The 14,980-nt window shown below is 39.8% G+C and overlaps 1 protein-coding gene across 2 annotated transcripts; it reads left to right on the top strand.

Annotated features, from left to right (window-relative positions):
* Positions 1–534: 534 nt before the first annotated feature.
* On the top strand, positions 535–13,272 carry dcaf8 (DDB1 and CUL4 associated factor 8). Of its 2 annotated transcripts, none has more exons than XM_022199117.2 (13): positions 535–788; positions 1,275–1,348; positions 1,447–1,542; positions 1,822–2,462; positions 3,029–3,169; positions 3,284–3,378; positions 3,702–3,812; positions 3,972–4,102; positions 5,520–5,627; positions 5,848–5,978; positions 6,374–6,493; positions 6,855–6,971; positions 9,941–13,272. In XM_022199117.2, exons 2-13 carry the CDS (start codon positions 1,312–1,314, stop codon positions 10,046–10,048), a joined length of 1,836 nt encoding a protein of 611 aa, XP_022054809.1. In that variant the 5' UTR covers positions 535–788; positions 1,275–1,311; the 3' UTR covers positions 10,049–13,272. The 2 variants fall into 2 exon arrangements, with proteins under 2 accessions (XP_022054809.1, XP_051809952.1); XM_051953992.1 differs by lacking the exon at positions 535–788 and adding an exon at positions 883–1,074.
* The last annotated feature ends 1,708 nt before the right edge of the window (positions 13,273–14,980 follow it).

Here is a 14,980-nt window from a genome sequence, read left to right as displayed (position 1 = left end):
CTTTCCTGCATTCTGGTGTGTCAATTTTGGCCTTTATGCATCAGTTTATGGTAGAAATGTCCTGTATATATTTAAAGGAAATCAAAAACTTCTAGAATGATAGTGACAATTTAAAATAAAACTTAGGTTAATGTGAGACGTTCAGTGCTGCTTTCACTATTCTTTCTCTTTTGACGTACCCCCGCTAAGTCAACAAGTCAGCACACGTTACTGGTTTTTCAAAATAAAAGAATTCTGCTTTTCTTTCTTTCTTTCTTTCTTTCTTTCTTTTATTTTTTTAATTTTTTGCCAGAGGAAGACACAACCTTAAACCTTAATATCACAACGGTGGTCTTTCGTCATTAAACATGTTTTTTACAGGCTCTGTGCGTATTGTTCAGCGATTATTATTATTATTATTATTATTATTATTATTATTATTATTATTATTATTATTATTATTATTATTATAAGACCCGTTGTTTTCTTCACAAGCCTCTAGTGAGAAATTAAAAAAAAAAAAAAGATAGGCGAGCCCGACACCGGAAAAGGAACCACAAAAAAAAAAAAGAAAGACGCTGAACCGTCAAAACATAAACAGTCAACCTTGTGTGAACGCAGCCAGCTCGTTTTATAGTCTGCCTTTTAAAAGCTGTATGCACCCCTTCCCAATGTTGTGTGTTCTCCGTCAGAGAATTCCTTGTCGAGGCACTTAGCTCATTTGCTAAGCAGCGACGTGGAGAAAAAATATCTGCAGTAAAGATTAGGACTAAACTAAGAAGTACGCCTCGTCGGGCCTTCTTGTAGAGGTAACGCTTGCTATGCTAGTTAGCGACTAGAGCAATACTGGCCGCTTGCTCACATCTTGACAACCAGCTGGTTGGTCGTTCAACACAACTGACAGCTGGATTCTAGCTTCGGTGTTTTTTTAGCCTCACACATGCTAGCATTAGCTGACGCTAACAACAGTGTCACGTAGTCAACAATGTACCAATCGCAGTGATACAAAGGACAATGCACTATTAAACACCTCAAAGCAAATCAGGACATTATTCAGGCCTGTGAGACCGCAAGCGAGCGAGTTAGTTTGTTTAGGTTGGTAAATGCAGCCATGTACAGCTAGTAACATTAGCCTGGGCTTTAAATGGGAAGCTACGAAGCAGTAACTGACAATAGTTCACTGAGTGCAACCTTTGATGTTATATATGCATAGTAGCTGTCTATTCGTATTTTTATCGCTTCACAGTTCGGCCAATAAGTAACTTAAATATTGCTTTTGTGTGCGCCATTCAAAGGTTCTACTTCGGGTCGACGCAGGACAAAGGAGACGGAATGGCTGAGGCTGACGGCAAATCCACTGTGCTTAACGGTGAAGGATCAGAGCTAGAAAATACAGACCATAACAGTGCAAGCTGTCATGCCACTAAACACAGAGAGTTAATCAGAGGAAATGTTTGATTTTACTAGGTGGCTCTGAGGAAAACAATCCTGGAGAAGATCAACACAAGGAGCGGGATGCCTCTGAAAGCAAAGAGGGCCAAACACAGTCTTCCTCTCAAGATGGTAAACCTACTTTTGTGGTTGTAACAGGTGTAAAGTGAATGTTGCTAACATTTTTGATAGGGTAGAAACTTTGCTAAACTGTATTTTATATCACGGCTGTTTGCAGCCTACTAAAATTTAACAATGATGTTTGTATATTCCATGTATTAAATTGTCATGGTGACTCCCCCCCCCCCCCCCCCCCCCAATTTGCTTGTGCAGCAGAAGTGTGCCTTTTGTTGAATCTCCCATTGAGAGCGTGTTGCCTTAACCTTATCCTGGCCTTCTCTATTTCTGTAGCTCCCAAAGAAACAGCAGAGGCATCTGGAGACAAACCTATGCCAGATGTGGAAGGAGAGACGGGGACAAACAGAGAGGTAGAGGAGGATGAAGACACAGACAGCATGGACGGCAGTGGCCTCTACTCCTTGACTGAGGATGGTGAAAGGGAGAGCGAGGGAGGGAGACGAGAAAAAGCCAAGGAAAAAGATGGTGACCAAAGGGCAGCTAGGAAGAGGAACAGGCCTGGTGGCGGCAACAACCACTCCTCCAGCTCAGATGAAGATGACGATGAGGATGAAGAAGAGGAACAGAAAGATGATGAAGACGATGATGAGGCTATGGAGGCATGGTTGGGAGCAGAGCTTCGTGACCTGCGAGGCCCTGTGTGGCGGGCAGTACCCTCGCTGCGCTCCAGGGAGATCGGAAGGGACTCGCACCAGTTCGTAAGGCGTGTGTGTGGGGCCCGTGGCCTCGTGCAGAGGCTGGAGCTCCAGGGCCGCTTAGAGAGGCACACAGGCTGCGTCAACACTTTGCACTTCAACCCCTCTGGCACACGTTTGGCATCAGGCAGCGATGACCTCCGAGTGGTGATCTGGGACTGGGCCATCCGCCGTGCTGAGCTGGAGTTTGACAGTGGACATAAGAGCAATGTCTTTCAGGTGAGGGAAAGCCATAGATTATTTTCACAGTCAGTTACTGTTATTTTTTAAATTAAATATTAGCAACCAAAATGTCATCCAAAAGAAATAATGTGCCAATAATTTGCTTTTTTATGTAATCTAGGGTCACTTGATATTTGGTATTTTTGTTCGATGAAGTGATTAAATGATTTGCTGTTCATAATTTCTAAACAATTTTTCTGTCATTTAAATGTCTTAATAATTAAAGTCTTTCAGCTCTTCAGAGCAAATGAGCAGATTACATTTGAGGGATTGGATCATATCAACAGGAAAGCTTTTTCATACTTGTGTTTTATAAAATACTTACCAAAGAAATTAATAGATAAAAGTTATTTAATGGTAAGAGGAAGTAAACTGGAGGCAAAGTAAACTATACATTGTGGTCTAATGATAAGATTTGGTGATAATTTCATATAAGTCAGTGCTAAATGGAAATTCTTGCAAGGCAATAATAGACTGAGGATTGAAGTGACTAAAAAAGTGGCTTTTCAAAGTAAACTGGTAATAAAGTTAAAATGACTCCTTCCTGCCCCTAATGTCCATAGGCAAAGTTCCTGCCTCACAGTGGAGACTCCACTTTGGCCATGTGTGCCCGTGATGGTCAGATCAGAGTGGCTGAGCTATCTGCCACACAGCGCTGCAAGAACACAAAGCGGGTAGCACAGCATAAAGGGGCAGCACACAAGGTGAGTGTTGGGTGGGTGTAAGGGGAAGGTGTCTGTACCACAAATTGTAGGAGTATCCCATAGCATGATATTGATCTAATTTAATCTCAGTTTTTATTTCATGCTTTGTTTCAGCTGGCCCTGGAGCCAGACTCCCCCTGCTCCTTTCTGTCTGCTGGAGAGGACGCTGTGGTGTTTGGTATTGACCTGCGTTTAGACCGTCCCGCCAAGTAAGTGATACCATGTTTGGCATTTACCAAATTTAAATGTACTGATTAAAGAAGTACTGCAGATTCTAAAACCAATTGTGCAACACATGGGTGGGAAACATGAATAAACTGCATCAAAATAAGCTTGACTCTCTGACAGGCTCTAGTGTGTAATGTTACACAAATGTCCTGCTGGAGTCAGTGTCAGAAATCATCCACTTGTAAACAAAGTTCTTTTTTGCCAAATGCAGTTTCGCTGTGTTTGCTTTATGTCATAATCTTTTACAGTGCTGTTGCTAATATTTGTTTTTTTTTCTTTGTGTCTTCTTGCATCTGTGTGGCAGTAAACTGGTGGTTGTGAAAGAGGGTGATAAAAAAGTGGGACTGTACACCATTTTTGTCAACCCAGCAAAGACACACCACTTTGCAGTTGGAGGGAGAGATCAGTATGTAAGGTATGAACCAAGTTGTAGCTCTAGGGTTTATTTTTCTAATAATGCAAATGGCATTTCCACTGCTGTCTGTGGAAATGTTATGATGGTCTTTGAGCATTTAGCGGTTTCTCTTTAATCCTTTTAACTCTCCTCTCATTTTTCGCTTTTCCCTTTTGGTAGGATCTATGACCAGAGGAAGATTAATGAAAATGATAACAATGGTGTGCTGAAAAAGTTTTGTCCCTCACATCTTGTATCCAGCGAGTCCAAAACCAACATAACCTGCCTTGTGTACAGTCATGACGGCACAGGTGAAAGAACTCACATGATGAAAACAATATATGAAATATGACGTGTTTTGCATGCTAATAGAACACTTGTGTTTACATTTCATAAGCACAGCAAAATGAAAGCCGTGGAATGGCAAGCTATCACCATGGTGTAATTTCAAATTTACACTACCGTTCAAAAAATTTGGGGACACTTAGAAATGTCCTTGTGTTTGAAAGAAAATCATTTTTATTCAATGAAGATAATGTTAAATGGATCAGAAATGCAGTCTAGACATTAATGTGATAAATGACTATTCTAGCTGGAAATGGCTGATTTTTAATGGAATATCTACATAGGTGTACAGAGGAACACTTTCAGCAACCATCACTCCTGTTCTAATGCTACATTGTGTTAGCTAATCATGTTGAAAGGCTAATTGATGATTAGAAAACCCTTGTGTATTGTTGTTAGCCATAGACTGAATATAAAGATGGATGTAGCATCTGGCTCCAAAATTGAAGCCCACCCGGAAGTGTCAAAAACTTGCAATATCACACCGTCTGCTAGGGTTGGCTCCAAAAAGCTTTTGCTCCATAGACCCCAATTCATTTTTGGAAAACATAAAATTTGATAGACTGATTTTCTACCACTCAGGATTTTTTTTCCCGTTAGTTTTCATGGTCAAAATGAGAGATCAGGTGGCCGATCTTAAAATAAATCAATACTGAATTTTAAATAAATCGTTAAAGTTGGCGGAGCCACGGGGCGTGGCTATACTTGATTGACAGTCCCATTGACTGGTCCTGCCCCGAGTTGCTCTCCGGTCCAGCCTGTTTGATGACGCTTTTTACGTCACTGGCTCCAAAAAGTCCAAAATGGCGACCAGGAAGTAGCAAAATCCTGGCTTCATGTTCTCGGCGTTGAAACCAACGGGTGACGTCACGGTTAGTTCACACCTGGTGTTAGCACATGAACAAAAGCGTGAGTTTTCATGGAAACATGATATTGCGTAGGTGACCCCAAACATTTGAACGGTAGTGTATATTTGAATTTGGTGTGATTATCTTCATAGAAATTCTCATTTTGTTATGAACATATTCTCATGATAGCAGAATAGAACAGATTTCCCTTTGTCATTGCACATTGTGCTACAGAATTAATCAGCAATAATAATACACTTGATTCATTGTCTTTTAATTCCAAAGCTTCTTCCCTTCTTAGTTCCCTGACACCCAACATAAAATACTGGTGACACTCAAATAGAACGAGATCTATTATCACTAAATAAAATCCTTCAGGGTGTGCTCATCTTTGCACAACACCAGTAAGGTCAGATTTAATTCTAGTTGAGTAAATTTATCATCTGTTAGGCTCAGCTTGTTTAGAGATCTGCGTATAGTCCAAGGCCTCTATGAAATTAAACCAAAGGCTGTTTAACCCTTTCTGTCCATCTAGAGCTCCTGGCTAGTTACAATGATGAAGACATCTACTTGTTTGACTCCAACCACAGTGATGGGGCAGACTATCGCCGAAGATACAAAGGACACCGCAATAATGCCACAGGTATGAAATTCGGTCCCCAGGAACAGCAATAAAGCAGTAACCTTTGCATCTAGCCACAGTTTTATGACGAAGACATATCAGATTGATTTTACAAGCATTTAGCTGACAGCAAGTCATTATTTTGGCTGTTATGAAGTGACCACTTTTTCACACTTGAAGCATCATTTTTGAATTTCCGGAAAGTTTTCAGTGTAACACCCTATCAATGTGTATCTCACAGTGAAGGGGGTGAACTTTTATGGGCCATGCAGTGAGTTTGTGGTCAGCGGCAGTGACTGTGGACACATCTACCTTTGGGACAAGTACTCTGCTCGCATTATCCAGTTCATGGAGGGGGACAGAGGAGGAGTGGTGAGTCAGAGTGGAAGTAGAACGTGCACTGCCGTTCAAAAGTTTGGGGTCACCCAGGCAATTTCATGTTTTCCATGAAAGCTCTCACTTTTATTCATGTGTTAACATAATTGCACAAAGGTTTTCTAATCATCATTTAGCTTTTCAACACGATTAGCTAACACAATGTAACAGAAAAGAAAAATGTTTCTTTCAAAAATAAGACATTCCTAAGTGACCCCAAACTTTTGAATGGTAGTGCATATTTTGGTTGGATAACACTCATATTATAGATTTTTTAGCACCTTTTTTATACTTTTAACTAAAACTTAAAGACTCTTACTTTTTTTGCTTGGATTTATGACGTCTGCTGTATATATTTATGAGCAATCCTTCTCTTCCCTCTACAACTACAGGTCAACTGTCTGGAGCCACATCCCCATCTGCCAGGTATGGCTACAAGTGGGCTGGACCACGACATTAAACTGTGGGCCCCCACAGCTGAAAGCCCCACAGGACTCAAGGGTCTAAAAGAGGTACTTTTTTTTTTTTTAATCTCTTCCATGTGGTGCTGTAACATACATGACTCAGACTGATATTTAATCCAGTATAACTTCTTTGAACTACTTACTTGAAAGTGAAAATAAAGCTGAATGTGCAAAATCATATTAATTAATTGTGCTGCAAAACTCTGTGCGGTCAATTCCATGATGTCTCTGGACTGTATTAGATGTGTACAATTTTATTTTATGTTACAAGACCACTGGTCTTCAGTCGTGTATTGTGTAACTGGGGTGCAGTTTCAAAATGCATTGCCAAGAGACATGTTTGGAAAGATGACAGCCTCTTGATCCCCATATTCACAGCTTTGCGATGTGATATGTTGTGTTTGTAAAGGTGATGAAGAAAAATAAGCGGGAGCGTGATGAGGACAGCGTGCGCCATGGTGACCAGTATGACACCCAGCTGCTGTGGTTCCTGATGAGACACATGAGGAACAGACGACCTCCAAGGGTGAACTTTCACACATCTCAACAAACTTCAAAAAATTTAAGGAGGGCATTTGGTTCAAAGTGGCATTACATCTGTGAAAAAAGTGTGTTTTGATCATGGATTGGAATTCAGTTTTAAGCTACACTACTGTTCAAATGTTTGGGGTCACCCAGACAGTTTCATGTTTTCCATGAAAACTCACACTTTTATTCTTGTGCTGACATAATTACACAAGGGTTTTCTAATCATCAGTTAGCCTTTCAACACCATTAGCTAACACAATGTAGCATTAGAACAGAGGAGTGATGGTTGCTGGAAGTGTTCCTCTGTACCCCTATGTAGATATTCCATTAAAAATCAATCATTTCCAGCTAGAATAGTCATTTACCACTAGAGGTGTAACGGTGCACAAAAATCGCTGTTCGGTACATATTTCAGTACTGAAGTCACGGTTTGGTTTGGTTCTCAGTTAAGGGGAAAAATGGGGAAAAAAAAACCTGATGATAAAAGAGCTGGTGTGACTTTCTTGCTGAAGTGTGGATGAGAAGGAACTTCATAACGGGGCTCTATTACCTAAAATAGGAAATGTATATTAATGTAATTGCTTTCTTAAAAAACACCATTTAATTAGGCTCTTGTTTACCAGCATAAATATACTAGTAGGCTAAACAAAATACGCAATATAGCCATTTATCTATGGCAAAGAGCACAGCAATAATGTAAAGTTAACGTAAGCTGACCTTCATCATCAGTTTAAAACCTCGGTTCTCAACAACAGAGTATGGCCATAGATCTGCTGCTGTGAAAACACCAGTGGACTTGGTTATTGCTTTAGCCTATTCTGAATTGCTGGGCAGGGTTTGATGAAATGATGTTGGGAGCATCGTTTGTACAGTTCGCTATTTTTTCCTAGCAGCGGGGATAGTTATGCTCGGATGGTGCTTTTTCAAATGTGTGACTAAGTTTGACGTGTTGCTGAATGCATAGTTGAGGACCGCTTCACAGTGTCGGCATGCGGCTTTCGTCTTGTACACTTGCTTTTCTCCTTTTTCGTACTTCACTGGGAAACCGAAGTGATCCCAAACAGGTGATTTTAATGACGCTGGAGCGTCTTCCAGCTCTAGCTTCTTCTCGTTGTTGCTAGCATTAGCCATGAAGCGCCGGCAGGAGAATAACGATCCGTCACATCATGTAGTTCCCTGGAATCTCCTACTTGTTTTTAGTCCCGCAATACTGCATGACTGTGTGAGCCAGAGAAGGTCCACCACAACTGTGGGAACTACGAAGTTTTAAGTTTTGCAATTAAAACAATTCTGTACATTGGCCATTCTTAATAGTCTTAAAATTTTCGTACCGCGGTACACCTCTGTACCGAACCAAACGGGCCTGTACCAAACGGTTTGGTATGAATACATGTACCGTTACACCCCTACAGTCGAGGACAAAAGTTTACATACACTTGTAAAGAACATAATGTCATGGCTCTCTTGAGTTTCCAGTTATTTCTACAACTCTGTTTTTTCTCTGATAGAGTGATTGGAACAGATACTTCTTTGTCACAAAAACATTCATGAAGTTTGGTTCTTTTATGACTTTATTATGGGTTAACAGAAAAAGTGACCAAATCTGATGGGTCAAAAATATACATACAGCAACATGAATTAGCAATTTTGGTGACTTAGAAACGTGTGTCAATGAAATGAGCTTCATAGCATTGCCTCTTAACTTCTTGTGAGTGATGAGTGACAGGTGGTTACTTCTCTGAGGCCATTTAAATAGGGCTCAGTGGCTACAAATGACCACAAACGCTACAACGGGAAAGTCAAAGGAGCTCAGCACGGATCTGAAAAATCGAATCATTGACTTGAACAAGTCAGGAAAGTCACTTGGAGCTATGTTAAAGCGGTGGTGGTAGTATTATGCTGTGGAGTTGTTTTGCTGCCCATGGAACTGGTGCTTTACAGAGAGTAAATGGGATAATGAAGAAGGAGGATTACCTTCAAATTCTTCAAGCTAACTTAAAATGATCAGCCCGAAGGTTGGGTCTTGGCCACAGTTGGGTGTTCCAACAGGACAATGATCCCAAACACACATCAAAAGTGGTAATGGAATGGCTAAATCAGGCTAGAATTAAGGTTTTAGAATGGCCTTACCAAAGTCCTGACTTAAACCCCATTGAAAACATGTGGACAATGCTGAAGAAACAAGCCCATATCAGAAAGCCAACAAATTTAACTGAACTGCACCAATTCTGTCAAGAGGAGCGGTCAAAGATTCAACCAGAAGCTTGCCAGATGCTTGTGGATGGCTACCAAAAGCGTCTAATTAAAGTGAAAATGGCCAAGGGACATGTAACCAAATATTAGCATTGCTGTCTGTATATTTTTGACCCAGCAGATTTGGTCACTTTTTCTGTTAACCCATAATAAAGTCATAAAAGAACCAAACTTCATGAATGGTTATTGTGACAAAGAAGTATCTGTTCCGATCACTCTATCAGAGAAAAATCAGAGTTGTAGAAATAACTGGAAACTCAAGAGAGCCATGACATTATGTTCTTTACAAGTGTATGTAAACTTTTGACCTTGACTGTAGTTACCACTATTAACAATGTCTAGACTGTATTTCTGATTCATTTAATGTTATCTTCATTAAAAAAAAAACTGCTTTTCTTTCAAAAACAAGGACATTTCTAAGTGGCCCCAAACGTTTTCAACTATAGTGTTTGTTCATGATGTAGAATGTTGCGGTTAATTCTAAATTGACACACATAATTGCCACTGAAGGATACTGCCTTCAACAAGAATATGCAAGTGTGTTATTGGTCAAGAAGGCAAAATGGCCACAGCCAAGGTGTTTGGGAAGATAATGTGCCAATATAGCATTCTCAATTTTTCAAAGGACCAAGGTAGTAAGATGTTCAGCTATTTCTTCAGCCTGAATAATCTCATTCTTACTTTTCTCTGTCCTTTTCATCGGTCTCAATGTAGGCCCGCCGTGAGGGTGCAGATGCAGATACGGATGAGTCCTGGAGCTCTCCAGATTCTTCAGATGAAGAGGAAGGAGGTCCAGACCATGTCCAGTGCATGTCGTCTTGAACCACACATACATACTTGCACTCATACAGATAGATACACATACAAACACACATACATACATACATTCATTCTTTATTGCCCTTGAATTGATGCACATAGGCAAGCACTATTGGCACACTCAAACACTGATGAACCACAAACTTGTTTTTTTTGTTTGTTTGTTTTGTTTTTTTACACACATACAAACACAGATAAAGACATACATTTACTTAAACATACTGTTGAAGCAGAGTGGCAGAGATGCTTAACGTCTGGTTTCCCAGCTGAGTGTGCAAATGGCGACCACAGACTGCATACACACTTCCTGAATCCTGATTTCTTTGAGAATTGTACAAAGAGGTTTAGTGAGTGCTTACATCCCTATAAACCACTTGGAGGCCCCTGGTTGTCTGTACATTATCTATTTGCTCTGCCTAGACCCAGAACAATGTACTGTGTGTGTATGGCAACAAGTACCTCCAACTTTAGACAACCTGTAGTAAGCTATACATCACCAGCATACAATCTCCCCTCTCTTAGTAACACACCGCTTGCTCTTGACCTTTCTGTGCTGATGAAGAGGGGTTCAGCAGGGGGCTAGGACGTATGCTTATCTCCTCAAACCATCCCCTAAATGTGACTTCCTTTAAGATCTGAATTTTAATAGGGAGAACCCATTTCCCCTCACTCCATCACCCCAGTCTCATACTGATTTTTTTTTGTGGCCGTGAGCTTGTGCAGCTAGTTGCATTAATCACACTTTTGCTCCCAGAGAACTACTAACTCTCCACATGCTGCATTACCCTACATGCTGCCCTCAGCCACTCCCTCCACTCTTCCTTCCATCAGCCTCCCCATCGTCACTGAGTGCACTTTGAATCAGGGATGCTTTAGTTTGAGACAGAAAAAAAATGTGCACTGAGCGTGTGACTTCAGGGCTAGAGCCTGTTGACTATATTTCTTTAAAAAAATGTAGTTGGGGGGGTATTTTGCACTTAAGTGTTTCTTGACTGAGGAGAGGTGGGGTCCTTTGCTCCTACTAGCCTTTCCTCCTCTTTTTTTCCTTCCTCATTTTTCATTCAGAAGCTCACCTTTGACAGGAAATCTATGGTTCACCTCTCATTTACCATGAAAATGGAGAAGTAGATGGTGTTCGGCATGTATATAGGAAATAGGGACTCATTTTGGGCTCTTTTATAAAACGGTCTAATTTTGAAGAGCCAGAACTGACCTGGATCGATCACAGTTGAAACACTGCCTATGAACCAGTTCAGATTAGAGTCATAAAAGGCTGCAGTGGTTTATGTGGTTCCTATTTTTTTTGCTGTGAGTCTGGAAAAAGTGGAAATAGCTTACTGGTTCAGGCAGAAGTAGGGATGTCCTGATCATTTTTTTGCCCCCAATCAAATCTGATGCAGTTATTAATTTGTTTGTGCTAACTTCAAATACTGTGTATTAGGTGTACATGGCTTCCTGCTCTCACTGTTTGATACTGCAGTGACCCAAAGAGGCATCACTGGGACTATAGTCTGATTTACCGGATGTAGGTTGCCGGTATAAGCCTGCCATTGGTGGATCATTTCAGCTGGCATTCTCCCTTCCTTCAACTATCTGTGTGTTACCATTTTGTTGCCCCAGGAAACAACAACAGCAACCTCTGAGCAGCAGTGTACCACACTGAAAACTAAACTGGAACTAAAAGTTTTGCTAATAGTTTTTTTCAGGTAGATTGTCCGTTTTAGTCACAGTGCACGTCTCCCTGCGAGCAGATGTTCCACCTCAAGAATTTCACCCATCACTATTTTGAGGAAACGCCAAAGCCGTATTCTTTGCATAGCCGACCCACAGTGACAGTGATTGGACCTGAAGAAATATAAACAAGTCAGAGAGTTTTCTACCCCTGTGACAGAATGGTGGTGTGATGCAGCCAGATCCTTATGTTCTACAGATTGACCTAGCTAAGTGAGACTGTTTAGACTACTGGTTAAGGTTTAGCTAGTAAAGGGCCACCATGAGAATATCTTCCTTGATGCCTAAAGACCTCCAGCCAAAACGTCCATTCTTGAAAAAAGCTGGCTTCCCCTAAGACAGCAGTCATGTATCTGGATAACATGATTGTGGCCCATATGTCTGTAGAAAATGTCCACTGTGTTAAGTATGTCATCAGTTAACCAGTAATTTGTTGATAGTGTTGTAAATTCTAAAGAAATTATTCAAGTTTGCATTCCAAATTGTGCTCTCCGTTAACGACACCTGTGCGACAGCAGGTGTAAACAGAGTCTGCGCTAGCATCGGTTAGTTTAAAATTGCCTTGATCGGCCCCAGTCCCAGTCTTTGAGACCTATTCAGGACATCCCGAGCCAGAAGGTAACCAAATCCACACACCAGCACCTCCAAAGCTTTTTGCAAGTTTTTGTGTTAAACTAAGCTGCTTGCCTGCTGGTAGCTTCACATTTTGCATAGCCTCACACCCCAAGAGTGGTATCAAATCCCTGATCTGTCAGCAATAGAGCAAACAATTAAAAATGGCAAGCTTTTTCTTTTCCCAAAGTCTCAAATCTTAATGAATTCCGTTTTTTTTTTTTTTTAGAAAAACACTTGAGCCACTATAGTGTGTACAGCCAGCACACCACAAGTGTGTGCTGTGTTGACATTGGCTCTAGGACGAGGGTGCGGGGGAGCGGCAGGGTCAATATGCTTGCCAGTCATTTGTTGTGTGAGAGCGATAAAGTCCAGCTTTTCTCATTTTCTATGAGAACTGTAGTTAGTTGAATTTATATGTACATATATAAATATATATTAAAAATACTGTAAAAAAAAAACTTTAGCAAATGCTGTTTGACTTTTAAAAAAGTCAAAACATTTGATTGGTATTGATGCAGAGGTTTATATTCTATATGAGGAAAAAGTACTTTTAAAATCCTGAGAAAAAAAGTCTTGACATGACCATTTTTATTAGGTTTTTCCTTCTATGGCATCCCTCTGTTATGAACAGAACTGCTGTCATTGCAAGTATTACAGTTTTGATTATTTTTCTTGTTCAAGAAAAAAAAGTGTTTCCTTTCTAGATCTTAATCCATAATTTGACACAATTCTATCCAGATTTTCCCACTGGCTACTTTTGGCATCTTGTATACATAAGGCTTTTGATGAACTTTTTTTTTTCCACCACTGCCTGATAATGCATTCTACCAGTTCAGTTGGAAATACGTACGATTCGTGCAATAAACAAAAAGACGATGCTCTTCATCTTGTCATTTTTTGGTCTTGTTCAGTTGTATTGTAACATAGTGTGGGATTTCATAAATTTTATTAGCGGCAGCAAAAGACTCTTTTTGTCATATCTCCTGACCGTACACTTTTAGGTAAACCTGTTAAGTTTACGTTTCTCAAAGTTCATTCTAGTACCAATGCCTTCGGGTTAATGCAAAATATATTGTTTACTAACATTAGCTCATTTATTTTAAAGAGGCACCCTTGCACTTTAGTTTAATTGGGAGAGAATTAAAAATGAATCAACAAAATCCAACAGTCTAAAATATCCTGACTTTTATTGTCAAGTTTAGTTAAATCCCCCAAACACTGGTACGTCCCAAAAGCAACAGATCCTAAAATTACCTTTTCAAACTTTTCAACAACTTGCTGTAACATTATACCACAGCACTGCACAGTTAAATGTTGCTGTACGATTGTTAAATGAACATACACTACCGTCCAAAAGCTTGGGGTCATTTAGAAATGTCCTTACTTTTGAAAGAATAGCTGTTTTTTTTTTCAATGATGTTAACATTACATGAGTCAGAAATACAACCTAGACATTGTTAATGTGGTAAATGACTATTCTAGCTGGAAACGGCTGATTTTTAATGGAATATCTACATAGGGGTGCAGAGGAACATTTCCAGCTACCATCACTCCTGTGTTCTAATGCTTATTGTGTTTGCTAATGGTGTTGTAAGACTAATTGATGATTAGAAAACTCTTGTGCAATTATGTTAGCAGATGAATTCAAGTGTGAGTTTTCATGGAAAACATGAAATTGTCTGGGTGACCCCAAACTTTTGAATGGTAGTGTATATAATCAAAATCTGCAAAACCCAAATATATATAAATAAATTAAACCGATGTGGTATTTTTGCAACAGTTGGGAGAGAGAGAATTATTAAAGACGCATCAACAAAATCCAGCAGTCTAAAATATCCTGACTTATATTGTAAAGTTCAGGTGAATTCCCCCTAAACACAGGTAACTCCCAAAAGCAACAGATCCTAAAATTACCATTTCAAATCCTTGTGCAGCTGTAACATTATACCAGCATTTATGACTATTAATTGAACATATGTGCATGACACAGATAAATGTGATGGATTCTTCAGTGAAATCTCTTCACACTCCATGGACAATTTTATGGGAAAGCAAGCATTTGTCCATTTTAAGATATTATTTACACACGTGGACAAAATTGTTGGTACCCCTCAGTTAAAGAAGGAAAAACCCACAATTCTCACTGAAATCACTTGAAACTCACAAAAGTAACAATAAATAAAAATTTATTGAAAATTAAATAATCAAAAACAGCCATTACTTTTGAATTGTTGATTAACATAATTATTTAAAAAAACAAACTAATGAAACAGGCCTGGACAAAAATGAATCTATAAAAGATTGAAAACTATTTGACCAGAGTGACATGATTAACTCAGGTGTGTCATTTAATTGACATCACAGGTGTTTCCAAACTCATAGTCAGTCAGTCTGCCTATTTAAAGGGAGACAAGTAGTCACCCTGCTGTTTGGTGAAAAGGTGTGTACCACACTGAACATGGACAACAGAAAGCGAAGGAGAGAATTGTCCCAGGACATCCGAAAAAAAATTATAGACAAACATCTTAAAGGTAAAGGCTATAAGACCATCTCTAAACAGCTTGAAGTTCCTGTGACAACAGTGGCTCA

Source organism: Acanthochromis polyacanthus, chromosome 9, assembly GCF_021347895.1.
Source record: "Acanthochromis polyacanthus isolate Apoly-LR-REF ecotype Palm Island chromosome 9, KAUST_Apoly_ChrSc, whole genome shotgun sequence".
Lineage (NCBI taxonomy): Eukaryota > Metazoa > Chordata > Actinopteri > Pomacentridae > Acanthochromis > Acanthochromis polyacanthus.
This window is presented reverse-complemented; position numbering and strand designations above follow the sequence as displayed.